The sequence below is a fragment of the Gallinula chloropus genome, assembly GCF_964237585.1.
Source record: "Gallinula chloropus genome assembly, chromosome: 4".
NCBI classification, from domain to species: Eukaryota; Metazoa; Chordata; class Aves; order Gruiformes; family Rallidae; genus Gallinula; species Gallinula chloropus.
The window spans coordinates 76,819,842-76,847,056 of NC_140088.1; the positions used below are offsets into that span (position 1 = coordinate 76,819,842).

Consider the following 27,215-nt stretch of genomic DNA (forward strand, 5'->3'; position numbering starts at 1 on the left):
AAGAGGAAAGAAAGTACTCTGGGCATTAAGCTGGCAGTGCTGCTGCACACTGAGTAAAAGGCTTTTGTATATGCTACACTGAATCTCCATTGGTTCATGTTCTTCATGGGTTTTTTCCACTGAGGTTTTTGGGGACAGCATAGTGTGTTGTTACATGTGCTCCAGTTGTATGAGTTACCTAAACAGTCCTTGGGGAAAGCAGTGAGTCACCGTACCCGTTCTTGGTCTGCAGGGTAAACTGCCCTCACATTGTGTCAGAAATTATATGTGCAGTTCAACATGGGAGCCCCATCCTTGGAGGAATGTGAACAGAAAAACCTGGAAGTTTGTTTTTGTAACTCAGAGTAGTTACAAAGTGAGTTTTTATTGGGGTAAAGATAGAAAGGAGCTGTCTGTGGATCATATTATCAGTTTGTGCTACATGCTGGAAGGGTCTGGTGTTATGACGCCTACTAGAGCTGACAAAACTGTGTGGGGGGGATCTTTCTTGAACACCTTTGACTTGGGCATTGGTGTTACCTTGGAAAAGTGTTACCAAAGCTAAATGGTTAAACCTTCAATCTGGTACTCTCAGGTGCCTCTGAAATGTTCGTCTGTGAAAGGGTTAAGTGATGTCTCAGGACAAAGACTCTGAACATAGTCCTGAAAACAAGGGCGAAATGCATTGTGGCTCTAAGGTTTTCTGAATATCACACTCTAGGTGTCTTGTGCAAAAAGAGGAGGTGTAAGAAGTAATGGGTAGTTCACAGTCACAAGATTTCCAAGTTTAGAAACTTCTCTTTCTACACAAGGTTGCAGTCAGCTAGTACTGATGTTAACTGGTGTCATTACACTTAGAAAACATGGTGGGAGCTCAGTCAAATGACTTGGAAAAGGGCAAGCTTGTGATGCTGACTTCACTCTTGCACATCCTGACATGGGTGTGTTGTTTTTTGCAACTGTGCCTCTGCTCATTTGGTAGAGCTTTTTCCATTAACTTGTGATCCTTCTCACCCATCTGGAGAGATTAGTGTCAAAGTTCCAGTACTGAGCAGGGTAACTGTCACAGGAGATTTAATTTCAAGCACAGTCTTCAGAATACAGCCCTCAAGTTTTGGAGACAGAGATGATCCAAACCATTTATTTTATTGCATCTTTATGCAGTGTTTCTAAATCAAAAGCTAATTTTGCCTTTGTCTCAACATGTTTTCCTTTTCTTCAGTCATTTGAGCACGTTTCTGCGGTTCAGTATATGGTTGGGCAGTACAGAATGAAGCTGTTTGTTGGAATAGGATGTCTGTGTTTCAATGGAGGAGGCAGAATTTGTGATTACTTGCTTAAGCATCTTTTCCCATATGCTAGTAGGTAGGTATACATGTGTACTCTGCAAGCACTGACAAGTGCCCTTTGCTTGGCGTAGGTTTGTGGGATGGAGCCACATCATTTAATAAATACTTGACTATAATATGAGCTTGTAAACAAAAGTTCCAAAGCATGTTTTGCAGCCACAGCCAGGAAAATCCATAATTTTTTTCAATCAAGAGGCAAAGACTCTACCTCTAGCTAAAAGCTATTGTTGATTTCTCCTCTATTATAGCTGCTGTGAGAATTAGTATTAAAAAAACTCTAAATCACTACAGTGAGGAATGTGCAAGGATGGTATTCAGTAGGACAGTATTTTTAATAGTAAATGACCTATCATGGGAACAATACAGCTCATTCTTCCTAGGGAGCTCTAAAATAGCACTGCATGACTCAGATCCACGTATTATGACTATTTTGGTTTTGATTTGTTAAAATGCGTCTTCTCCCCAGAGTAAAATGTTCCCCAGGTCGCCTGCCCCTCCCATGGGGTCAGGTACTCTGCCTGCATCTTGTCATATCTGGAAACAGTGCCAGAAATGCCAGGTTACATGCCAGTACAGAGACGAACCTGGGAAGCTGTGAGCCTGCATCAGCCAGCACAATGAAATGTTTAGATTCCTAAGTAATAAGACAGTAGATAAATATGCTTGAGTCAGATTGGAGAGTGTGATGTTTTCTAAGATAATTGCTCTCATTGATACAAGGCCAAGTGCTTTCTGCATGAAAGCCACATGCTGACCTGATAGTACCTGCCCATTAGGGCTGGAAGTTGATCCTCCTTTAAACACCCTGCAGGGATTCAGACATTATTAGCCTGCTTTAACAATGATCCTTTCACAACCCAAGCTGGTGTAGATTTGCTCCATACCATGCCTGCTGTGTTGAATTAATAGGTGTAATTGTTAAGGCAAGACTTGGACCCATACGCTGTAGAGCCCAAGGGTCCACCTTCAGTCGAGTATGGGAACTGCTGCTGGGTCTTAAAGGCTGCCACAAACCAGCACACGTGGAGATTTCCCTGGAATAGGGAGAAATCTCTTTTTCAGTCAGTTTGGCTAGACTGTACTTCTTCCTTTTCCAAAGATCTAGCGAAGTTGAGTGAAGCCAGCTGTTTTACAAGTCTCGGACGTAGCTCTGGTCTAGAAACCACTGGCTTATATGCAGCCCAGGTACAAACAGCTGTGAGACAAGTATAACTGGTCCGGATATAGAGCTGCATTTGCTTTCTTACCTGCCAAAGTGGGACCATCCCTTTGTACCTTCAATCTAAACATTGGAAGGTGGTTTGCTTGGATTTCTTGGTGGTGTTTTTTAACTGAAGTGTTTCTACTGCAGAAACTTAAAATATACTGCTTTCAGCCTGCTGTGCATCTGTGTCACTAAAAATTCTGTACTATTTGGGGAAACATAAGGTCTTAGCAAATAGAAATCTAGAGATTACGTGAACTGTGTCCCTTAAACCAGCATTTTTTCTGCATCATCTAAATGGAAAAAAGACATTTGGCAACGGGCTTTTAGGTTGAACCGGTATAAATGAAATTAAGTACTGTTATTTAACACTATTACAGCCTGCTGTTCTAAATTATAATTTGGCTGTGTATTGTGATTATAAAAGGACAATGGTGCTTTCTTCTGAAGCATATTGTAGGCTTCACTAAAAGGCCAAGCATGGATGTCTGCAAAGAGCAACAGCTTTTGAATTTGAAAGGTATCTTGCTCTGATGATGTTGAAGAAGGAACCGTGTCACGACAGCTTTATGCCTGAGACTCATTACTGTGCTTCTGGCGTAAACATAGTGTGATACACCTTCTGTACTCCTGAAAAAAGATCTTGGAATCTAATGAATCGGAATAACCCCGCACTATTCCCCTTTGTCAAGCAGAGGAATGTGATAATGAGAAGCGGAGTGCCTTGAATAAAGCCATGTGAGGAACCTGTAACAGAGCCAGAAGCAGATCCAGTCTCCCAGCTGCCAGATGTAAGCACTGAAGTGATGCTTTTTCTACTGACTGTGGACAAATGTGTGACCAGTTCTTGATGAAGCTGCTTATCACTATGAGCTAGTTCGGATTCATGCTTAGCTGCTGACCATATAGAAAGAAGCTGTATGACTTTGGTCACTTGAGGTGCATTAGGCTTACAGATGTTCACATCCCTGTCACATGAAATGGATCATATTCCCCAAGGTTAGCTGGAGTCTAATACCATACTGAAATCAGTGATGCTCTTCTGATGATAGTGTAGGGGAAACAACATCTATCTTTATTGACAACATAAATTTTCTATTTCTTCAGTTTGAAGTGTGGAGGAGGCACAAAACGTGCTATGGAAATAATTGATTGTCATGGTTCTTCTGATTCACTAGCGGGGATAGCATAGCATGGATGACATCGCAAGGTCTCAGCTGTCCACCCCACCCCACGCCCTGTTCCTGGACAGCTGAGCCACCATGAATCAACTGCTGAATCACTCGCTTTACAGCATGGTGTTTTGAAGTAAATCGTCAGTGCTGTTCACTGTTGCCTTAAAACTCCTGACTGCACACCATAGCAATTCATCAGCTGATTGACGAGCAGCAGCTCAGCAACAAGGGCGGCTGGGATGGTAACCTTCTCCCATCTGTAGAGCTCTGCAGCTTGTCAGTGGATGGGAGCCCCAACAGAGCCATTCTGCAGCTGGATGAATAGAGAGGTGGGATTTTAGTCTTTTATGACTGTTAATACTAAAGAACTCTCTAACCCCCATAGAACAAATGGCAAAACTTCTGTAATTCCCTGGGTGCAATTAGGGGAATGCTGTGTACAGCTAAAAACACCCCGCTTCAGTAGGTTAAAGAGGCATATAGCTTCAGTAGTGTGCTTGTGTTTCCTTTGCATGTAATGTACTTGTACTCTTATTTCAAAGCTCTCAATTTTGCCATCAGCAGTTCCAGCCAACTTCTTAACCCTCTGTGCTGGCCAGCCAGAAGGCTGCATGCATTTCCTGATGGTATTTGATTTTGAACAAAATTTAAAGCATAAGACTGGGGAGATCATACTCAGTTTGTGTATTGGTTCAATTTTAAACAAAGTGCTTGGAGGACAGTCCATTTGTGGCTTTTTTTTTCCTAAAGGAAATAGGACACAGGGAAAGGGGAGGGGAGTTTTTCCTTAAAATGATCCCAGTATTGCCTATCAAAACTTTGCTTTCAGTCCAGCTTTCTGGTCATAGATTTTGCTAAAAAAGAGTAGCTACAGGAGTTGTTTGTTGTTTAAGAGGGGCAGTATTTCATGGCATTCTTTGGCTGATCTGAGGCCTTTGTGCATCCTTTTCTGATTCATTCATTCTGTAAATCACTTGAGCTGTACAGGAGTTTCTATGGAGCATGCAATGGAATGAACTATTTTAGAATCTCTGGTGGCTTGTGACATATAATTACTGCTGCGCTAGTCCTTCATGTCACATAACAGATGCTTACCATGTAGGGCCCATGTTTTAAACTTCTCCTCTGAAACAGTAAAAAAAATTGAAAAAGGGATTATCAAAGAGATTTGAAAGGTTAAAAATATTTATGCAAAACCAGCCCTTTTTTGAAACTAAAGGATCGATTATGTCCTTTTAGCATTTTAATTCAGGTGAATATATTGTTCATATATTAAAACATCGTTTACAAATTAACATAATAAAATATTAGTTAGTGATGGAGGACACTTCAAGTAGTGCCTTTTTTAATAATTGTGAACTCCTCAGTTCTAACCTATAGATCTGAGATCTCAGCTGCTTTGTGATCCTAATGAGATTCAAATGTGTTGAGGAAGCTAATATGTTATACGCATGGTCTTATTTTCTGGTCTGTGATTCAAGGCTGCTGGGTTTGTGTGTCCAGCAGCACAGATGAATTGTTTCATGTATTTTGTTTGGGAGGAACATATGTCCTGTCCTCTCCTTTGGCCTGGAGTTGGGAGTTTTGCTGTGATGTAGTTTGCCTGAGTGTGCTTATCTGACACTGCTGCGATGCTGTGGCATTGCCATCCCTCAGCATCAGACTCCCATTGCTCTGCCTCTCACCCGACAGAAAAAGAGCATGGCTGAAGGGTAGAAAGAGGATTGATTCTTGGGGTGTAAGCAGGGGACCTGGATTTGCAGCACATTGGCATCACGAGGAACTTGTTTTTTCTTCCCTTTTCCCACCCTTGCAGATTTTGAGAAATTCAAGGTATTCTTAAACCGCCTGCACTTCTCCTAATGCTCCTAAGCATACACACAAATGTGTTCACATCCATCACACTTTCTCAGTTCAGTATCCAAGGATTTTAGTTTCAAGTGATTCAGAATCCGCTTAATTACTGCGCCAAAGTTCTCATACATGAGTGATCAGTCAGCACTGACCTTCCTGCATTATTAGCTGGACCTATTTATAGATCTGAGACAGAATTCCTTTGCACAATGGGGAGGAAAATGCCTTTCATGGAAAGTTAGTTCCTGGTCTGTTCTTTCCTTATTGTTTTTTTTCGTTTTCTTTTGCAGCCTATTGTTGCCTGGGTAACTTTCTGAGAACTTCACAGAATTGTTCACCCTCTGCTGTTTTAGTGAAAATTAAGAAGCATCTCAAGACTTGTTTAGGTTTGTTATGCCCACCTCAGGCCTTCACTTCCCTGACAGACACTGCAATTCACTGGTTTCTGCTGTGTGCAGGATGTCTTTTTACTGTTATGTCCCTGTTTGGCAGTACCACACGTGGATACCTTTAGTCCTCTTATTACTATGTGGTGGATTCCTTCTAAGTTGCCCTTGATCATGCTCTTATAGAATCATAGAATCATAGAATGGTCTGGGTTGGAAGGGACCCCAAGGATCATAGAGCTCCAACCCCCCTGCCACAGGCAGGGACACCAACCTCCAGGCCTGGAGCTACACAAGGCTGCCCAGGACCCCATCCAACCTGGCCTTGAACACCTCCAGGGACGAGGAATCTACTACTTCTCTGGGCAGCCTGTTCCAGCACCTCACCACTCTTTCTGTAAAAAACTTCCCCCTAATATCTAATCTAAACCTTCCCTCCTTTAGCTTTAGTCCATTCCCCCTTGTCCTGCCATTATCTGCTCTTTTAAAAAGTCGAATCCCCTCCTGCTTATAAGCTCCCTTCAGGTACTGGAAGGCTGCAATGAGGTCCCCCCACAGCCTTCTGTTCTCCAGGCTGAACAAGCCCAGTTCCCTCAGCCTCTCTTTGTAGGGCAGGGGCTCCAGCCCTCAAATCATCCTTGTGGCCATCCTCTGAACCCTCTCCAACAGTTCCACATCCTTCTTGTATTGGAGGCCCCAGATCTGGACACAGTACTCCAGATGGGGCCTCACGAGGGCAGAGTAGAGAGGGACAATCACCTCCCTGTCCCTGCTGACCACTCCTCTCCTGATGGAGCCCAGGATACCATTGGCCCTATGAGCTGCAAGAGCACACTGCTGGCTCATGTCAAGCTTCTCATCCACCACAATCCCCAAGTCCTTCTCAGCAGGGCTACTCTCAAGAAGCTCTTCTCCCAGTCTGTATCTGTGTCTGGGATTCTTCCGGCCCAAGTGCAACACCTCTTGATTTCAGCCAGGAAAAAGCCCATGTTACTCCTCTTTCCATTTCCTGTGCGAGTATGAAATACATTCTGTACTCTACCTCGTACAAGATACTGTTGATAACCAGTATTTCTTAGGAAGGACAATTATATAGGAAGGACAATTATATAGGAAGAAACTTTCAGTCAAAGCTGGTGTTGAAGTCACACTGCCAGAATCATATGGTAAATTCTTCATGGAAAAAATGGAAGCAAGGAGACGTGAGCTGTGATAGTTCTGTGATCTTAGTCTCTGCAAGTAGGGCATATGAAACACCCATCTGGGAGTTTTTCAGGTTTCTTAACTTCTCAATAGCTTGAGCTGTAGAATTTCACTTTACTTTTCAGTGCAAACCCTAGATGCTTTGGAAGCAAAGCAAAAGCACCCAGTGGTATGGAAGGCAACCAGTGGCCTCTGTGCCTGGCATGCTATTGTTCTGGGTAGCAGGGGTACACTCCACACTTTTAAGAAACAAGAGAAAGCTGGATGCTGCTGATAGGCACCTGTTCCTTACTTACTTTGTATATGTTAAAGTCGAGGGTCATTCTGACTTGCTCAGACTTTCCCAAGTTGGTGCAAGCTGTAATGATTCAAAGTCCTTTCCCAATGGTCTTTTGTTTTGCCATACCTCAATTTTATAATGGTGTCTTAAGAACAAAGTGCAATGGTAATTACCTGTGATTTGGGGTTTCTGACCATATGAAGCAGCTCTGAGGGGGTGCAATTACATTATCTGAGGTTTGCATCTTCTATGAGGCCTCTGGACTCATTCAGTCACCTTTCCTCTGTTTGAGGGATGCAGTATAGGAGATGCCTGTACATAACAAGAGGAACCAAAAACATTTGGCAGCGGCTTAACAGCACATTTTGTAGCTACTACCAACCCCCTTGGTGGGTGCTTCTATAAAGGATATGAGCTGTACATATTGTTGGTTTTGGTTTATATTCCTGATGTACAGACTGGTTCTTTAGTGTAAATAGAAACAAACCAATGCAACCTTCACTGTTGTTAGTAGAAAACAGATTTTTTTTTTCCTGTTTCTGAAGATAATATCCACATAGCAGCACTTGGCAGCCTGGAAGCTACATCTGATTCCTTCAATCTTGCCAAATTTGAACTCAAGTCCTGCAGGAAATGGTGGGGGTTAGAGCACATCATCTTTGGTTCTGGCTTTCTATTTACACTATTGTTATTGTACAGATTGACAGTTCTTTCTTGTCAGAGGCATCTCAAAGTCAGAATTTGGACCTTAATGCCCAAGATCTCACATTCTCCATAATAATACTAAATGCAGATAAAAAAGTTTTATTCCTCTTCACACAATGCAGCAAGTTATTGACTTCTCACTAGTAGAGCCAGGAAATTATTTCATTGTCCTTTCATTCTGTCAGATCTTTGACCCCCTCAAAAAGCAACTGTTTTCAATAATTTTAGGTCCCAAGATACCTCTGCTATGTATTTCAAGGCTTTGTGACCAAAATTCTGCTCTGTGACTGAATTTCAATTCCACATACGTTGTTCTGGGGACAGTATTTGGTATGAAGTATTTAGGTCCTGAGCTAATTAGACCTAAGCATGCTGCTTTGTGTCTGTACCTCCATATAAAACACAGCAGAAGAGTCAGGTAATAAAGGAGTCCTGCTGGAGAAGTACGTGTTGTATGAGTCATCCTGTTGGTTATGCTATATATATCTCTGTCACAGTTTGATATCCTCCCTTTTCATTGCATGGAGAACATGGCCTGTGTCTTGTTCACTTACAAGTGAAATCCTCAGCATCTGAACACAGAGCATACATAGAGAAGATCTTTCAGTTAGTACAATTTGATGTCTCGCTGAAACAGAACTAAGCCATCTATATCAACCAACATCCAGAAATTGATAGACAATAAGTGAGTCAATATTCACTTTCCTGGGCCAGACTTTTGTGATTTTATTTTATTGTTCTGAGTCAGTATATCTGTTAGTGACCCAATGAGATTTTTTCTTCATTCTGGATGAGGAACTAGAAGGCTCTGTGTGTCTCAGATTTAGTTTTGTCCAAGTTAAAACCCACACAATCCTGGGATTAATTGCTGTGCTGAGATTTAGTAGGCTGCAAGCTTCAGAAAGGTCTCTTTCTCTTTGGGAGTTAGTTATTAGAAATTAAGTTCTGTTTGGTGACCTTATAAAAAGCCTTGTATTTGTGGGCAGTAATATATATATTACATATATATTATAATATATATATGTAATGTAATATAATATTGCATGTGTAAAATATGCTGGAGCAAAAACCTTCTGTGATTGACCCCTGTTTCAGTTCTTATCAAGCTGGAAGTTAGTGGTATGGTGGAAGTAGAAGTTTTTCCTGAAAAATTCTCTCGTTGATGAAATGAGATACTGTCTGAGCCTGCTTTGGGTGGTGAGGGTTATATGAAACCACAACTAATTGCTAGCTAGGCTAAATAAAATCTCTGCAGATTCCAGGCTCACCCTGAATTGGGTTGTTCTGTTTAATATGAGATCTGTATTGAAACAATTACTCTCCTTGGGTTTTTACAAGCAACTATTGATGTCATATTGTTTTGCAGATGCAAAGTAGCCTTCATCACACTCTCTGTGGGATATTACCTTGGAGCCACAGGGCTACAAATAGTTGGTGGGTGGCACAGTGTTGACATGCTGCCCACTGCCCTCTTTGGCTGAATAAACTTTGCTACAGTAGCTGGAAAGACTTCTGAATTTAGTGCAAATTGGAATTCTTTCAGTGGCAGTGCACTAGAGAATATTTTGGATTTGTTCAAGTCTATGCTTTGCAATGAAAACATGGGGAGCTTTACACAGTATGAAAACTTTGGAAATGCTGCTGAAGGTGCCTGTCAACTCCTCAGTAATATTTTGTTTCTTAAACTTTGTTAGACTTGCAAAGAGCCTTGAAGATGAAGAGACTTCATGCATCAAAATGCTTTATTGTTGCAAATCACACCTGTAGTTGGGTTACACCTCACTGCTCTTGTGGGAGCCTTGTTTAGTTCAGTTCTGCACCTTGTCCTCTAATGCTGTGGCACATGTATTTATGCTTCTCCCAATTCACTGGGCTGGATAGAATTGAATCACTGGTTGAACACTGCACTTTTCAGACATGGAGACTCCTCAGTCTCCCATTTTGATGCAGATATCTTTTGGCGTCTCGCAAAGTGGGATTATCAAAGGTCATGTAGACCAAGAGGATCTCTGCACAGTCCCTCTCTGTAACTGTTTTCGGCTTTCTTTTACTGATTACTTTCTGAATGCCTCGGTCTTGTGCTGGTTTGAATGCCTCCATTGTCCAGACGTTCTGCCAGCAGCGGCAACTCTGTAGCCCTGTGTAATGCTTCAGATCCCTGGGAATCAGGCTGATAACTTAATAGCTTCTCATCTCCACTGAGCTCACTCTGAAAAGTGCTTTGTTGTGAGCTGTGGAGCACACAGATGGCAGCACACTATTTATCTCCAGTCTGTCACGTCTCTAGTTGTTCTCAAAATAGGGTGCCTTTACAGGCTGGTGAGCGCTGAGGTCTGTAGCTTTAAAGAGCCTTTTCCCACAGAGGGTTTGATACAATGGAGAGGAAAGCACAGTATCTGCACTTAAAAAGATAGCTCAGAGGCATTAATGCTTTCCCGAGGCGCACACACACATGCTTTGTGAACACACAAGCACAGCAGCCTGTGAATATTATCTTCTAAAAGCTTTACAGAAAGCCTGAGTTTCCCAAACGCATCAGGATCCTTGCATGCTCCTTCTAGCTCATAACCTGCATCTCTTGTCTGCCACTTAATAGGGAAACAGCGAGGTACAAAAGAAGCGGCTGGCAATAGTGATAGACAGGCAGTGGTGACAGCCTGTGCTGGACCTTTCCTGAGAAATCTGCACAGGATGGAGGACAGTGCAACCTGTACTGCTGTGTGCAGGAAACCAGAGAGTGGTGCTGGGTTTTCTTCCTCGCGCCGTGCTACCTCGGGAGTGTTAAAAGCCTCTTACACTGCATCTTTTGGCCATTATCCCATATCTCTTCTTTGTGTCTCCTCAGCACAGGATGCCCCAGACATCTCCCTTTGCAGCTATGTTTGACAGCCGTGGCTACACCAGGAACCTGTATCAGTCAAAAGAGGACAACTGTGGAGGGCTCTACTACCATGAGAACAATCTCCTGTCGGGGTCTCTGGAAGCTCTGATCCAGCATTTGGTACCCAATGTAGATTACTACCCTGATGTAAGTCTATACACCCAGCTAATTATATGCATCTCCCAAAGGGGAACTTTAACACGTGCAGCAAAACCAGAACATGTCACATCAAATTGATATGGAAGCCTTTCAAGTGACTGGTTAGCAATGATAGAATCATGTGCTTTATGAGAGTGCAGCAAGCAGTAACTCACCTAATGTAAGAAGCATAATTCTTTATTACTCCTGTTGTGAGGTGCATAACCCTGGTGACTGATTCATAAAGTAAGTACCTAGAGTGGCTTGCTGTTTGATGGGGTGTGTGTACCACTGACCCTTAAAAATCAGCCAGGCAAGCTGAGGACCACTGGCATGGTGGGGGTGAATGTAATTAGTTTAAAACCAAACACTTTTTAAGGCATATTTCCCATCGTTCATCTGAGGTCCATGGGTATCTTGCAATTAATAACCGCAGTGTTGAACAAGCACCACACTGTTTGGAATCAGCAGAGGCTGGATGTGAGAGCAGGACATTTGTCATCAGAAATATTTGACCTCTCTAGATGTATCCCTGCACTGGGACATTTTATATAATTCTTAGAAAAGTAGAATGATATCAAAAGGTCAGCGGAGAGATGACTGAGGGGTGACAAAACTGCATCTCTGTTTGTTGAAAGACTCTTGCTTAAACCATAACTCTGCTTATATTCAGCTTCTGTTATTGTCATAGCTCTATTCACATTTCCAAGACAGGATCTCTTTTTTAACTTGGGTCAGAGTTAACAGCAGCCCAGGACTGAGATTATCCAGTAGTGCTTAATGTGAAATGTAAACATGTAGCAATTTAGACAACAGTTGGTAAAACATGATGATTTTTATTCCAAGTCCCTAGAACCAGAATTCTTCTTGTGGGTGCCACAGATACTTAAGTAGCAGCAGTGTGAGGAGTGGGGATATTTTGATATCCATCTCACAGTGAGTTCAAATCATGATATACAGAAAATTAAAGTGAAATAAGGAGCTGCTTCTTGTAACCTCAGAATGAGTTAGTAATTATTCTGTAAAATTAAGCTATGAAGTTCCCTCCACTTTCACCTGGGAGACAATATTATGAGAAAGCAATAGTATGAGAAATTAAGAGTATTTGGGGATTCTTGAATGAAGAACAAGGTCATAGTGTGGTCTATTGAGGTCAGACAAGCAAACATTCCATAGTAACCATAGTGTATAAGACGAAATTCAGTCAACTCAACAATCTGGTGAACTGGCATCTTTTTTGTCTTTCTTTTCAGAAGACTCTTTACTTTCACTCTCAATGTGGAAGCAGACAAGATTTCTCTGTTGGTATTCTAAGTAGGTTGGACTTGCAGCATGAATTTTATTCCATTGTTGGGATAGAAAGAGTTATGTAATCTGTTAATGGCTATGTAATCTGCAAAGCAAGAGATGAGTTGAAGTTTTATTCAGAGCAATTTAAGGTACTGAGCTTGTAATAAGGCTGTGTGCAACAGGAGAGCTACACCAGCCCAGCCCTGCCCCACCTTGTTTTGGTTAAATCTTGCATAACTTGGCTTAATCACAAATTTATAATGCTGATTCTGGAGCAATGACAAGTGTTAAAGTAAATGCTTACTCTTGTAGTAATAGCTCTTGGCACAGCCACGTGTAGGCTTTTCTTCTGCAGATAGTAAAGTATTAGGAACTGATTTTTCAAGAATGCATTTTGAGAAGATATAAAACTGGTGGTAACTTATCCTGCTCTCTGTCTTCCTTTTGTTTGCAGAGGACATACATCTTCACTTTCCTTCTCAGTTCACGCCTGTTCATGCATCCATATGAGCTCATGGCCAAAGTCTGCTATCTGTGCATTGAGCAGCAGAGACTAAGTGAGCCTGGCCTGGACAAGGTAAGATCCCTCACTCTCAAGAACTCCTGTTAGTTCTAGTCAAATGTCTGGACACCACCCACAGCAAAATATTCCTATTCAAGAGAGTCCTCAATAGGATTAAACAGATTGAAAACCTGATGCAAGCTACCAGAATTTGACCTTTATTCACTGTGGGAAATGTCGTCACTCAGCCTGTCCTCCATGAAGACTGGTGCTGCTGTTGCACTGTTTGTTTCACTAATACATGGGCCAACAGAAGTGCTCACTGTTAATGACAGATCCTGCACTGGCTGCTTTTGTTCTTGGGTTCTGAATGTATTGATGTGTAATGCCAAAATGTTGGAAAGATGTAATGGCTTGGATTGCTGTCCCCTTTACATGGGAATGAATGGGGTTTTTGTGTGTCACATCCAGACTTGAGAGGAGGCAGGATGTGGAAGTTTGGATAGAACCTCCACCCCAGTAGAAAATGACGCAAATGAAATTAAATTAAGATACTTGAATAATTCCACTGCTTTCACACTATAAGGTATAGTGTGTGCATAAGACTTGGCCGAACTGCAGCTTATCACTTTCATTGTTGATAGTTAGCTGTAATTTATGAAAACTCTAATCTGAGACAGTCCTGATAACAAGGGATATCATTCTAAGATTTCCATCTGCCTGGGCCTAATTTCCAGGTCAGTTAAACCAGTAAGAGTCTCTTCATTGGCTTCAACAGATATTGGATCTGGTTTGTAATCCAATGCTGAGCTAAATTGAGCTTAAAATCTTAACTGGCCTTTATACTCTTATGGTCCACAATATCCTACAGAAGGGAATTTTATTCTAATTCCTCTTTGCCATTTTCAAATAGAACCAGATACAAAAAATTGCACCCAAAATCCTACAGTTGTTGACTGAATGGACAGAAACGTTTCCTTATGATTTCCGAGATGAAAGAATGATGAAGAACTTAAAGGAGTTGGTACAAAGAATAGCCAGTGGTGATGAGGTAAGTAGTCTGTGCACAAAGTTATTGGATAAAAAGACATTCCTTTAATGTTTTGATACTGTAGGCTGTTACTGTTAATAACACAGTATGGCTCTTGGTGGCTAAGATAACTGGTAGGCAAAATATTGTGTCCAGTACCTAGACCTGGGAAGAAACCACACAGAATAAGCAAATCCTTTTCAAAGCACAGGTAAGGTTTACTCCATCTCCAAACCCATAACATTATTGCATATTGTGCAGACAGACAGAACTTGATGGGCATTAGTGTTTTTCATTTTAGTGATTCTGCTTGGAAGAAGCTAGCTAAGACACTGGGAATTATCAGAGATAATTTCTTGACTTTGTGTGAGTAAGGTGTGTGGGAATCAGACCTGTGATCTGTAGCTCAATGGAAGAGTTATAGCAGGTTTGGGAAAAAGTTTCTAAGAGAAAATTGGACCAGAAAGAGGTCTCTTGAGCTTAAAACATCAGATATTAACTCAGATGAAGTCTGTCATATTACTTCCTCTGGATCGAGCACACAAGGAAATCACTTGACTTGTTTTTAAGTCCCAGTTCTCATATGGAAGTAAAGTTTCACAGAGGCATTATGAAATATTTTGATACCTATTTGATGCTTACCTCATAAGTACCTAAATAAACTTAGCCAAGGCTTAAATTCACTTCATGGAAAGGCAATTAACAAGGTTTCAATAAGTAGATCATGTGTGACTGGCATAATACTAAGATTACAAAAGATACTGGAAGGGCATTTGGAAGAACTATAAAGGCAAAGAGCAGTTGTTTCCAGTGTTCCTCAGGGGCCAGTGTTCCTTATGTAACCTTTTGAATAATGATATGGATGAGGAACAAATGATGTGTTAACAAGCCACGTGGGTAAGCTTTACTGGGAGGACCTGTGAGTGCTGCCAAAGGCCTGGAAAGATCTTGAGAGACTGTAAACAAGGATGGAAGAGAACAAACTTAATTTGAAAGCTGAAATACATTTTGTGGTTGTCTAAGTGAGGAGGGAAAAAAGAAGATAGGATGAGAGAGTGAGATACAGAATGGAGCACAAATGAAAGAGATACCAAATTTAATGGTCATGCTTAAGAGTTGCTTCAAGATGGCTACAGGTGACTTTAGCCCGTGGAGAGGCAATAGGTTTGCCTGTACTGGGGAGTGCCAGGAGGCACCTTTCCCTGTACAGTGCTTGCATGATGTTGCTTTGTTTCTGGGTACTCTTAGCAGGAAGATAGGGAGCTGAAGTTCAGTTCAAGGAAAAGTAGTAAGATTGAGGACTCACACTCACTTGAGAAATATCCACTGGCACAAAAAGAGAGAGCTGAGAGCCTGAGGGAAGTTGAGTTGGTGGGTGCAAGAGTGAAATGGAAACAGGGAAGGGTTGTCTACAGTGAAGTTTATGGCAAAACAAACATTTTAAACAGTGAAAACGTCTATTAAGGGGAAAGAGAGACATACAAGCTGCTAGAAAACGAGCACAAGGGAGCAATCTTACCCTGGTAGTGAGCTATAGATCTTTTCTAGCTCTAGTTTTGAGCTTTTTTGACTTTGATGTTTCCTTTAAAAGACAAAGGGAATGAAAGTAATGCAGTCAATTGACTTGTGTTACTGTAAACCACTTGGAACACTAAATTTACTTCTTTTGGAAGTAAATGGGAACCTCCTTGACCTTGCTTTTCTATATTTTACTTGGATTTGTGTGAATCATTACCTTGAAAGATGCAAAAGAAGCAGTGTTTCCTATTCCTTTTTGCTACAGCTCTTCTACTTGTAACTTCTTATTCCATTTCCTAAATTATTGTGCTCCACTACTGTTGAGAGCTATCAGTAAGAGTCCAACTAAAACCATTCACCATGGTAACATGTTGCTCCATCAAAAAAGTCTTTGGAAAAACCTTGGTGGGTTTATTTTTTTTCCTCTCTTCTCCCTCAATTTAATTCCAGCCAAATATTGCACTGCCCTATTTTCTTATTATTCTTTTTTTTTTTTTTCCTATCATGAGATATAGTGAGATTGGCTGTGTAAACTCATTCAATATAGAAGATTCCATATCTACAGGTAGTAGTCCTCTACTAAACCATATCCCTTCACCTCATCTACCTGTCTTTTAAATACATACAGGTCAGTACCTCATCCACTTCCCTGGATAGCCTGTTCCAATGCCTGAAGGAAGCAGGCCCTTTTTTTCATCATTGAATGACCATATACTGTTTTTTGTGTGTGATCCCAAGCAGAAGAAGATGGAATGTTTTCATTTCTTCTGTTTCTTCTGGTGATCAGTGGCACTTCTCATGTAGTAGATTATGCATGTGTTCTCTGCTATTCCTGGAGCTAACCAAGTCACTGCTGATTCTGAGAGACAGTCAGTGTTTAAATCCTTGGCTGGATTCTTCTTGGTCTCATGAAATGCCAATATTAGAACCTCACATACTACAGCATAGAGGTATTGGCACCAATCTGGTTTGGTGTCTTGCTGACTTTAATTCTATCTACTCACATTCTGAAAATGTCTCCTGATTGTTTCATGTCATGACAGATGTATCGGAAGAACGTACAGCAGCTCCACCAGAACCTGATTCAGAAGCTCATTACTGTTAGCCAGTATGAGGAAGTACTTGCAAAAATTAATGCCACGTCCACAGACTGCATCACAGTTCTAAAGACCAAGCCCCAGTCCATCCAGAGGGACATAATCACAGTCTGCAATGATCCCTATGCATTAGCTGAGCAGCTGACACACATAGAGCTTGTGAGTTGTTATACTTCAAGTATGATTTCATCCTTCCCCTCTTTTTGAAATGCAGGTTAACATAGGATATGACTTGGCTGCTTGTGTGCTTTATTTAGGAGCGACTCAATTATATTGGACCAGAAGAATTCATCCAGGCGTTTGTGCAAAAGGATCCTTTGGATAATGACAAGGTAATTGGAGCAGATCTGGAACAGATCTGCAATGTGGCATTTAACATCCTGGAGGTCAGGTGCCCCATAAGCTGGAAGTGAGGTCCAGCAATAAATGAGGACTAGCAGAAATTATCTTTATAGTGAAAATGCTTTAGTACTCCTCTTAAAAATGTTGTTGATGTTTTTTCATTCTGAAGGGCGATTCCTCAACCTCCAGAACTCAGCCAACATATTTACTTAAATTAACAAATTTGCTGGTTTTTTTATAATTTGAGCTAAGGGAGAATTTAATCCTGGGAATGTTTTCTTCAGGCCACCTATGTGGTCTACAGCTGGAAAAGCTGAGTTTAACTTTGGCTTTTGTGTTTCTCATTTTCTACAGCTGTTCCTCCTTTTAGAGAGCTGAACTCTTTGCAGTAAACTGGCAAATGAGGGAATTTGCAGGTAGAGCATGTATTGCAAAAAAGGGGCAGTGAACTCCAGATTCATGTGAGATGAAGGGCAAAGATGTGGTGTTTTTAGCTAACTGTACGAGAGTTGACATCTGCTTGAGTGCTGCTTTCAAGATGACTTCTGCTCTGTAAATGAAGTATGCCAAAGTCAGGCAGTTTAAACATGATTTACTGTCCTTCCTAAAACTGGCACACAGAATAGAATGACTCAAGTCATTTGTTGTTCAGTCAGACTGTCTCTGAACATTATTTCCGTCGGTAGAGGTCACTAAATCTGCTGTTTACCCTGAGAATATAGCGTGGTAATTATCCCAAGACACTACAGAACAAACAGCACTGTTTAGGAATGAGAGAATCCAGTCAACATGGTACCAGCTGATTTCCCAAAGTTAGGATGCAGTATGCTACTCTGCCATCAACAACTAAACATAATGTGCCACTGGAGTGGACTGGCCTCTGTTTTCCTTCTGCTCTTGGAGAGGGCATAGTATTGTCTCTACTATATGGGAGTGAGGACTGAAACAGTGGTCATATTCAAGGAAGCTTTAAGCAGATACTTAGCTTTGATTTTTACAGAAGTCCGTAAAGCACCCTGGTAGGACTTAGAACAGGTGATGGATTCCACGTGCCTGCTTGAGTGCTTTACAGGTCCAACAGCTCAGGAAGAAGTTATATGTGCTCAAACACTGTTGCTGCTATTTCCCCTCTAAGCTTCTTGTCACTTTTGGGTAAATGAATTATTCCCGGTTGCTTGACAGTGTTTGGGGATGGCAAGGGGGAGAGCCAAAAGGCCTTCTCAGGGAAAATATGAAGATTGCATTAAGAGTTGCTGTATTTCTTCTGTCTGCAGAGCTGCTACGGAGATCAAAAGAAGACTGGGAATCTGGAAGCCTATGTGGAATGGTTTAACAGGCTCAGTTACTTGGTTGCAACAGAAATCTGTATGGTGAGCAAAGACTTTTTCTTCTAAAAGGTTTTGTTTAGTCTAGTCGTCTAAAACTGAGAAGCTTTTTCAGGCTTGGTGACCCTTCAGTGTGCCATTTGCCTTCTCATCCTCTCAGCTCTGTCCTTTTTCACATGTGGATGAAGTCAGCGGAGAGCTGAAGAGGAAATAAGTTCTGTCCTTCCAGCATCAGCATCATAGTCATGCCTCAGCCTTGTTCACATGACACGGTGGTGATGTGCTGGGTTAGCCCTTCTTGACACAGGAGCGTGTCTGGCTTGCCCTTCTCTCCTGAGAATGCCCCTTCTGAATGAAAGCATCTTTTCTCTCCTCTGTGCTGACCCTCTTCCCTGCTCTGCTGTTCTTCATACTGTTCTTGGCAGACTCTCTTCACCTGTGGTCCTGCCCAGAGTCTGGGTTGTCTTTGCTGTCCTGAGGGCTTTTAGCACAATAGTGTGGATTCCTCTACATTTAAAGCATAGTGTGAAGCTGTGGTGCATGTGGAAATGACTTTCAACAGGGGTGTTGATCCTTTTGGGGAGGGGTCAGAGCATGCTGTTTCATGCTTACCATGACATTCCAATGGCATCTCTTGCAGCCTGTGAAGAAGAAGCACAGAGCAAGAGTGATAGAGTATTTCATCGACGTGGCCCGGGAATGTTTTAACATTGGCAACTTTAACTCCTTGATGGCTATTATTTGTAAGTATGTGTCTGGAGATACTTTGTCCCTGAGTGGGTAAAGGAAGCATGGTGCTACTGCTTAGTATGCTCAGCAGTGTGAAGTTGGGAGGTGAAGTGGTGGAGGATTGCACAACATTATTGTAGTGTGATGTGTGTAAGAAATTATTTGCTGCTGTAGTGTAAATTACAGAGAAACAAAGTGTTCATTGCAACTGTTCAGTGATTTAAAAATCCCCACTTTTTAAAACCAATTTTAGTGCTAGATTGGAATAGAAACTGTTCCAGTAATAGGGAGTCTTGTTGTCTTCCATAGTTCCTATCACACCATAAATATCCTAGTGGTTTAAAAGTTCCACTCGTTTTTATATCTGATAGGAAAATATTTGGAGCATTTTTCTTTTAATGAGAAAATGTCATAGATGTGTTTAAACTGTAGGAGATGGTGTTGAGAAAACTAATTTGTGTGTTTCTACTTTGTTTCTAATTCACGTTTTATCAAAAACACGTTAAATAATATCAGAGCATTTTTTAGAGCTTTCATTTTGTAAGTGGTGTTGATTTTGCTTCCAAAATTGTTTTTAACATTGGAATTTCAAGAAAACAGTAAGCCAGACTTCTGAATAGCTCTGTTAAAAATATTTGTTATTGCTAATAGTTCCTTTGCTTTAGAAATAGGTACTAGCCTTAACTACTTGAAAGACATATGTTTTTAACAATCCAACAATTACTCTCTCTTATATCAAGCTGGCATGAACATGAGTCCTGTGTCTCGATTAAAGAAAACTTGGGCAAAAGTGAAGACAGACAAATTTGATATTCTTGAGGTAAGTTTGGCCAATACGTGGAAACGGGGCTGTTAACAGCACTTTACTTCACTGCTCTAAAATGTGACTGGGCTTCATTATGACATATTTGATTTAGTATGTTTGTGGAAGTTCTAGAAGATGTTAGAAGAATGGTTCTGCTGACTTGTGGTCTTTTGATTTAGAAGAAGGAAATTGAAGTCTGTTGTTTTAGTTTTTTTAATTCCCAAACCCACTTCCTAAGAATTATTATAAAAGAAAATGTAGGTAGGCACTTGAAGGGGCAATGTATTTGCGAGGGACAGTGTGTATTCTGCCTTTGAAAATTAAATTGAGCTGTAAGGCAGATGCCTTGTCCTTCAGAGAAATTTGTCCTGAACTGATTGCTAATTGCCTTAAGGTAGTAGACACTTTCGTCAAAGATAATGTAGATGCATCAGTGTATGACTTTGATTTACCCAGTGCATTATCTACCGCAAGTTAATGAGCTTTAGTTCCAATTGAACCAGGTCTGAGAAACCTGCTTACTAGGAAGAGCAGAATATTAGTGGCAAGACCCATTGTTGTCTTGGTTTCATGATTCTTTGCCCTTGAATTAAAGCTGAGCTACTTTCTTTGCGGAGAGAGAAAGTAGGTCCATAAAGCCTGCCTTTGCTTTCAGGTCCCTGACTTGTATTGGATCACTCACTGTGCTGAGTGGACATTTTTTTAAAACAAGATTCTCTTCTGATCAAATGAACAAGTAAAGAGATACACTGCCTTTAAGAGGCTGCAGTATTCGTGCTGTCCAGCAGACCTCTTGCTTTTTAAAGTAGTTGCTCAAGTGAAAAAGAATCATGTGTGTTGGTGACACTGTCTCATTATTTGCATTTTCTTCATGCCTTGTAGCATCAGATGGACCCTTCTGGCAATTTTTACAATTACCGAACTGCCCTGCGTGGAGCTGCAAAAAGGTCCTCAACAGCTCATAGCAACAGAGAGAGGGTATGTTTACAAATAACTTGGCAGTGGGCAGAAATGAAACGTGCTTGTTATGCTGCATGGCAAGCTTTTGAGTTGGGATCCTGATTCCTGGCAACTCTGCCCCTGGTGGGCTTTTAAAAAGAATAGAAAGCCTCAAAACAGAATCCCTCTTTACTGGGAATGTCTAAATACTACCTATAAGCTACCAAAAGGGTACATGGAACATTTGAGGAAAACAAGTTGCTCAGTTAAAATGACCATCTTAGGGCTGCTCATTTCTTTTTTGACAGAGAACTTTATCTTGCAAACCAGTAATACAGGTGGAAAGGCTAAGACTAAAACGAGGTTGCTAGCAATTTGTTCTTATAGCTGCTACCTGTTTTAAATAGCTTGTGGTTTAAGGTGGAAAATCTTTAAAATTTACTCAGAAAAGATATGCTAAACCTCAAAACTAGACAGCTTCTGCCTACATTCTGTGCAGTCCCCTTCCTGTGTACAGTCTTTACATGAGCTGTAAGTATACTGGTCTCTGGTACTATTATACACATGTAATTAAAACCAGATTTTTTCCTGAGTCCTAAGGACCAGCTCACCTATTGTGCAATGTACCAGAAGTGTAAATGTAAAATGCTTACTTCTTTTCAGAGAAAAGAGAGCATTAAGAGTTCAAAGAAGGAACTTGCAGATATTGAAATGATACAACAAAATCTTCCATGGAAGTAGTGATAAGTGATATTTGTTTTATCCCCAGTTGCAGCAAGGATACAACATGTAGGATGAAAATTAAAATAAAATTATTTTAAGAATATAAGAATGTTCCAGCATTCTAAAAAAAACCCAAACAAACCCAAACTTTGATTCGTTCAGTTGGCAGGAAATGCTTTTGAGTCACTCAGTGCCACAGTTCAATTTCTTGCTTGAGTTCAGGGAGACGTAGTTTGAACACCGTTTGTGCTGCTAGCCCCAAATTTTCCATGCTGTCCTTTAATGTGTATCTTCCCTAATTTGCCAAAGCAAATGGGAGAGCTGCACTAAAAGAAACCCTGCAGAAATTATGTGTTCTTACATGTAAACACCTCCGAGCCTTTATGTTCTGGAATCTGCAAGGAAGAATGAGAAAGTGAAAACAAGGGGGACAATGACATAGAAATTAAATGAGTTAGGTATGTGGTTGCTCTAAACATGCTCTAAACAGGCAGTGGCATGTCAGCAGGTACTTTAATTGTGACCTTGAGGGAGTTACATACCAAGAAGAGTTCAAGGTAAGGGAAGCAGTTTGGCACAAAGCTGGAAATAAAACTATAGGGAGTAGAATAATGTATCATCCAAGGGAGAACTTTCTTTATAGAGAAACATCAGGTATTTTAAAATGTAGTGAATGCAAACATTTCTGTGCAGTGAGAGAGAGACTTTATAGATCTTGGTCCTTTGGTATTTTGCTTACCTTTTGTACTGCCTGACTATTTGCTGTAGAAAAATTTGTTTTGATTCAGGACCAGACTGAGAATAATGTTGCTCTTTCCTTAGATCGTAATCCCTTTCTTCAGCCTCTTGATCAAAGATATTTACTTCCTCAATGAGAGTTGTGCCAATCGTCTTCCAAACGGACACGTGAATTTTGAAGTAAGTGGAGCACTGAATGTGGTGATGATACAGGGTCGGCCCCTCTCACAAAAAATCGAAGCTGATCATGGATCATCTTCCACTGGAGTCTGGGAGAGCAAAACTGGACTCGAATTTGAGAGTATCTGTTACTTCTCACAGAACCTGGGGGGTGGTTGGGAAAAAGCAGTTTAATTGTAGACAGCATGTTTATAGAAACCCTTTCAATGTTCACAAGTTTTTAGTGGGGAAAAAAGACAGAACTTGTTCCTGGTGCTCAAATTCAACTAAACATTAGAACTCACAGATTTATTATACTTAATGAGGAGATCATTCACATTAGTATTTTAGAGCTTCTTTTTGAATTCCACACGTAAGAGGTGGGTTCATCCTTTTTCAAGACATACAGACAGTATTTTTGTACATGTAAGTCACAGATTGTCTCTGAAGAAACATATGATAGAGCAGCAGCAAAGGAATTTTGAGGTCCTTGTCTTCTAGTAATTTTTGCCTCCATTTTCACACTTGTTACCTGACAATGTGGATTACCCAATGATTCATTTTCTGGTGCTTTTGACTTTCAGGAAGCCTGGGTCACTTACATGAAATTACTGTACATTACACTTGTAGTAATTGCCCTGAATTAGCCTGGTTCTAAAGCTTACTAAAATGGAAAATCTGGATTTCAAAATGTCAGCATTAAGCATGTACAGACTTGTGATGGGAAAATTACTAAATATTTCACTACAAAATAAACAAGCATGAACATCATCACAGTGAAAAGGTGGATATCAGGAGTGTTAACAACTCCTTGAAAAAAAAAAACCCTAGTACAGATCATGATCTACTATTTGTATTCATAAATAGCAATTTTACCAGGGTGGAGAGGTGGGAAGTCATCCCAGAAACGCAAAACAGAAACAGAAACGCAGAAGTTGGAAGCTGAGTTGTTGAGTCAGATCACATACAGTTGTAGTTTAAAAACTGGGGAGAATTCAAGCCTTGGACGTGAAACCAAGATCTCTGTCTTTTTAAAAAATGTTCAGGGCAAATAGTACTGTTCAATATGTGTAGTGCTTCTTTTGTTTTCTCTTCTGTTCCGACAGAAATTTTGTGAATTGGCAAAACAAGTCAGTGAATTTATGATGTGGAAGCAAGTGGAGTGTCCTTTCGAAAGGGATCGGAAGATTCTGCAGTACTTGCTTACTGTCCCAGTCTTCAGTGAAGACGGTAAGGAGCTCAAAGGACTTTCTGAAGGTCTGGTGTCACTGACTACTGCTTAGTCTCTCCTTGTGTTAAGTTGTTGCTTTCTCACAGGAAAGACAGACAGTCCTAAGACATCTCTCTCTGGCAAGTAAAAAAAGTTTCCCCCTTATAAATGAGAGAGCAAATAAGATTTTTCTTCTTAAGTCCACCTGGCCTGTGAGAATTGACATTATCCTTTTTTTTGAAATGGAAACAAAATAAATTGAGTGGATATATGGATTCTGTGGTCCTTGTAAATAGCATCTGAAGTGTATTTATATGGACCGTCAGGATGCTTTACATTAAAGGGTGCTGCTTGAGAAATAAAATGGGGCATTGCTGGTTGCTTTCAAAGCATCATGCCCTTGGGGAGAGTTGTTTTCCTTTGAGTGTGTTCTTCCTCTCTCGTTCTTTTGATTTTTCACCTTTTTTGTTTGTTTGTTTTCTTAACTACCTAAGGTTAGTCTTTGTTCTCATGCACTCTTTGTAAGTGTTGTCCAGATGTAATTATAAGCAATACTATACTTCCTAGTGGGATTCTGGAGCCCTAATCTGTGGGATGGACCACACAGGCCTGCTTCATTTAACTTCAGTCCGCTTTCCAGAGAGAGCAAATTTTAAAATGCCAGTCGGCCTCACATCATGTATTTGCTTCTGATTGCAGCACTTTACTTGGCCTCCTATGAGAGTGAAAGTCCTGAAAATCAAGTTGAAAAGAACAGATGGAAGACACTAAGGTTTGTGTCAGAGGTTACCCATATCTATATATACTGAGAATGGGATGCAAAGCAAGCATCAAACAGTTAAAACCATGTTGCATGCTACATGTTTCAAGAGACAAGGCACAGCACTGGTACAAATTCCCCCTCCAATCTAGAAGTCTTGGGGAAAAGAGAAGAGCCAGTCTTTATCTTTAGCACTCTTGAGTCCTTTCTCCCTCAGGGGATGGGAATTAGGGTAAGTAATTTTGCATCTTAATTTCTGGTGTTATTCAGTGTAGGAAAAAAAGTATTTTTAAACTTCAAGGAAATCTCTACTTCTTTACAAGTGCTATACAGAGCACTCTGGTTTCCAGGCAGACATTTCTGTACCTATTGTGTCCTTTTATGCACCTAGCCTTTCAGACAGGAATGAAGCTTTTAAAAAGATTGCTCTGGGAAAAGTGCATTTATGAAACCAGGTAACAATTTTTGAGACCAGGCTCGGGAAAAAAAAAAAAAAATAAAAAAAAAAAGCAAAATCCTATTTTTGGCTCTTTTTGTACTGCTGGTTGAACACAGCCTTAGTCTTTCGTTTTGCTAATTGTGGAAGGATACATGAATCCTTATGGCAGTGGTTTAGCTCGTGCTTTGCTGATTAACTTGTATTTTTTACTTTTTTTTTATTAAAGTTGAATTCATGGCCCCAAAGAAAACTAACCAGCTGCATAGATGGAGACACAGAATTAGGCAGGTGTATGAACAGTCTGCATTTCCACCCCTAAGACACACCACTTCAGTCTTAAAACTACCAACATCCCATGGGACTGACCATTATTCAGGCATTCATGTCACTGTTGTGGTACAGTAACACTTAGATGTACTGATGGTTATAAAATCCCAGCTCTTCTGATCCGCTCTGCAGGACAGCAGAAAGACAACTGTACACCACAACCCGAAGGATTCTCCTCAGGCCACGATGGCTTTTCCAGGGAGAAACACAAGGAGATGTAACAATTGCATCTGATTAAACACAGTTATTTTGAGGAGAGGGCGGGGAGAGTTGCTTGCATTAATGCATAGGCACTACACATTACACAGGGTGGCAAGATGGACAAATACTTTGAGCTTGAAAATCTGTGATAAGGCAAACCTCCATTTCACAGGATCCTTGTCTAGGGCACTCTGAAGCTGTCTGGGAAGATTTACATCATTCTGACAACTGTCTTTACATATTCACATTTCCTTCTTCCTTTCAGGTCAGCACTTCTGGGCAGAGTTTAGCACACAAGACAGCTGCTGCATCTGCTGTTGCTGCGTTATTTGGATTACAAAGGGGCATGGCTTGGTTTATTTTTCTGTACTCTGGGTGACGAGAAACACGCATTCAGTTGTGATACTGTGTCAGCAAAGATGAAACAAGTTAACTCCAGAACAAACACGCAGCTTCGCACATCTGACTGTGGAGAGAAGAACCACAGCCCACTCAGCTGTGATTCAGGCTTTCCCACTGATGGAAGATGGTGCTGACAGAATCTGTTGAAGAGCTCAAGTGCTGCATAGGAATCATGTCACACCTGGATGTCATACTTTTCCCCTTTGCTTTGCTGCAGCTTGCTGCTAACGACTCTGCAGAGCTGATGGTAGATTACAGCAGAGAAAAGAAATCACCATTCCTTTCAGCAGAACTGAGTCTGCATTGAAGAACTTCCATTCCTAATAAGCTGAATATAGCCAGGAACTTTGCCTGTTGGCATTGCTAAGATAAAGGACTGGACACAACAAACTGGCTGCTGGGGACAGTTTCTTCCCACCGATGTAATGGTGGCTGGTTGATTTGGGGTTTTTTTTTTTCCTTTCTCCATTATGCTTTTGAGTTGGCTGCTGGTAGGCAAACTCATTATTATTATTATTATTATTATTATTATTATTATTATTATTATTATTATTATTATTATTATTCTAAGTTATTATAAGAATATAAAGTAATGAAAATCAAGACTGGTAGAAAACACACCCACTAGAAAAATATAGTACCTATGTAGCTTGAACTATTTTACAGTTTCTCAGGAGGTTTCTTTCTTTCAGTGGTTCACAACTAAGCACTACGTTACATGCAGTTGTTTTTACTATACAATCTTATTACTCTAATTTTCCATACTTGACCTTCTTCCTATATTAGGCTGAACAAGACAACTTTTCTAGAATAGTCTTTGAGAAACTGGTATACAAACTGCATTGAAATATGAAAGTAAGTTTTTATTAAGTCACTTTTATAATCGGGTGGTTGTGGGGTTTTTTGGAAGGGGTCACAGTGGAGAACACAATCCACTTTGACTGAAGTAGCAAGACACCAAAAAAAAAAAATTTAAAAAAAAAAAAAAGAAGAGGCTTCTTCTCAACTGCAGCTGTGAACAAAAGAGTCTACCTGTGTGTTTGCCTTATGGATTATGTTTATGACTGTGAAGGAGTTCAGTGTGTTACACACCCCTAATATGTTTGTAGTAGTTCTGAATTCTTAGTCACTCCATTTATTCTAGAAAGAACCTGATGGGAAAAAAAAAAAAGAACTGTACCTCCAGATCACCCTGAACACAAAATGACTAAGCAAAAGCACACATTTGGCAAAAAAGGTATTTGCAATTATCTTGCCACTGATATTTAAAAAAGAAATAAAGAAATAAGAATAAATAGATGTATTTGTTGTTTCACTGAATCTCATGAGTTTTCAGGTAAGCTGCTTCTTATGTTCATGCCTTTTCAGGGAAGTATTTGATTTTTGAATTCTTGAAGATCATGCTTAAGGAGCCTTCATCAGAGAGGGTACTGTCCTTAACTATGGCCATTTGCTGGTACAAGGTGCTGGAAGCCACCGAGTTATACATTCCATCAGCAGCAGGACCTCGAGCCCTTACAGTGGA

At 40.6% G+C, this 27,215-nt stretch overlaps 1 protein-coding gene across 1 annotated transcript; it reads left to right on the forward strand.

The window, feature by feature from the left end:
- Nucleotides 1-10,986: 10,986 nt before the first annotated feature.
- RASGEF1B (RasGEF domain family member 1B) lies at nt 10,987-25,578 on the forward strand (the record flags this gene model as incomplete). Its single annotated transcript, XM_084263322.1, has 13 exons — nt 10,987-11,163; nt 12,899-13,021; nt 13,860-13,997; nt 16,538-16,750; nt 16,849-16,923; nt 18,208-18,303; nt 18,899-19,001; nt 19,728-19,807; nt 20,675-20,770; nt 22,277-22,372; nt 23,458-23,581; nt 24,261-24,333; nt 25,554-25,578. The coding sequence occupies 13 exons, from the start codon at nt 10,987-10,989 to the stop codon at nt 25,576-25,578; spliced, it is 1,419 nt and encodes a 472-aa protein (XP_084119448.1).
- Nucleotides 25,579-27,215: the final 1,637 nt, after the last annotated feature.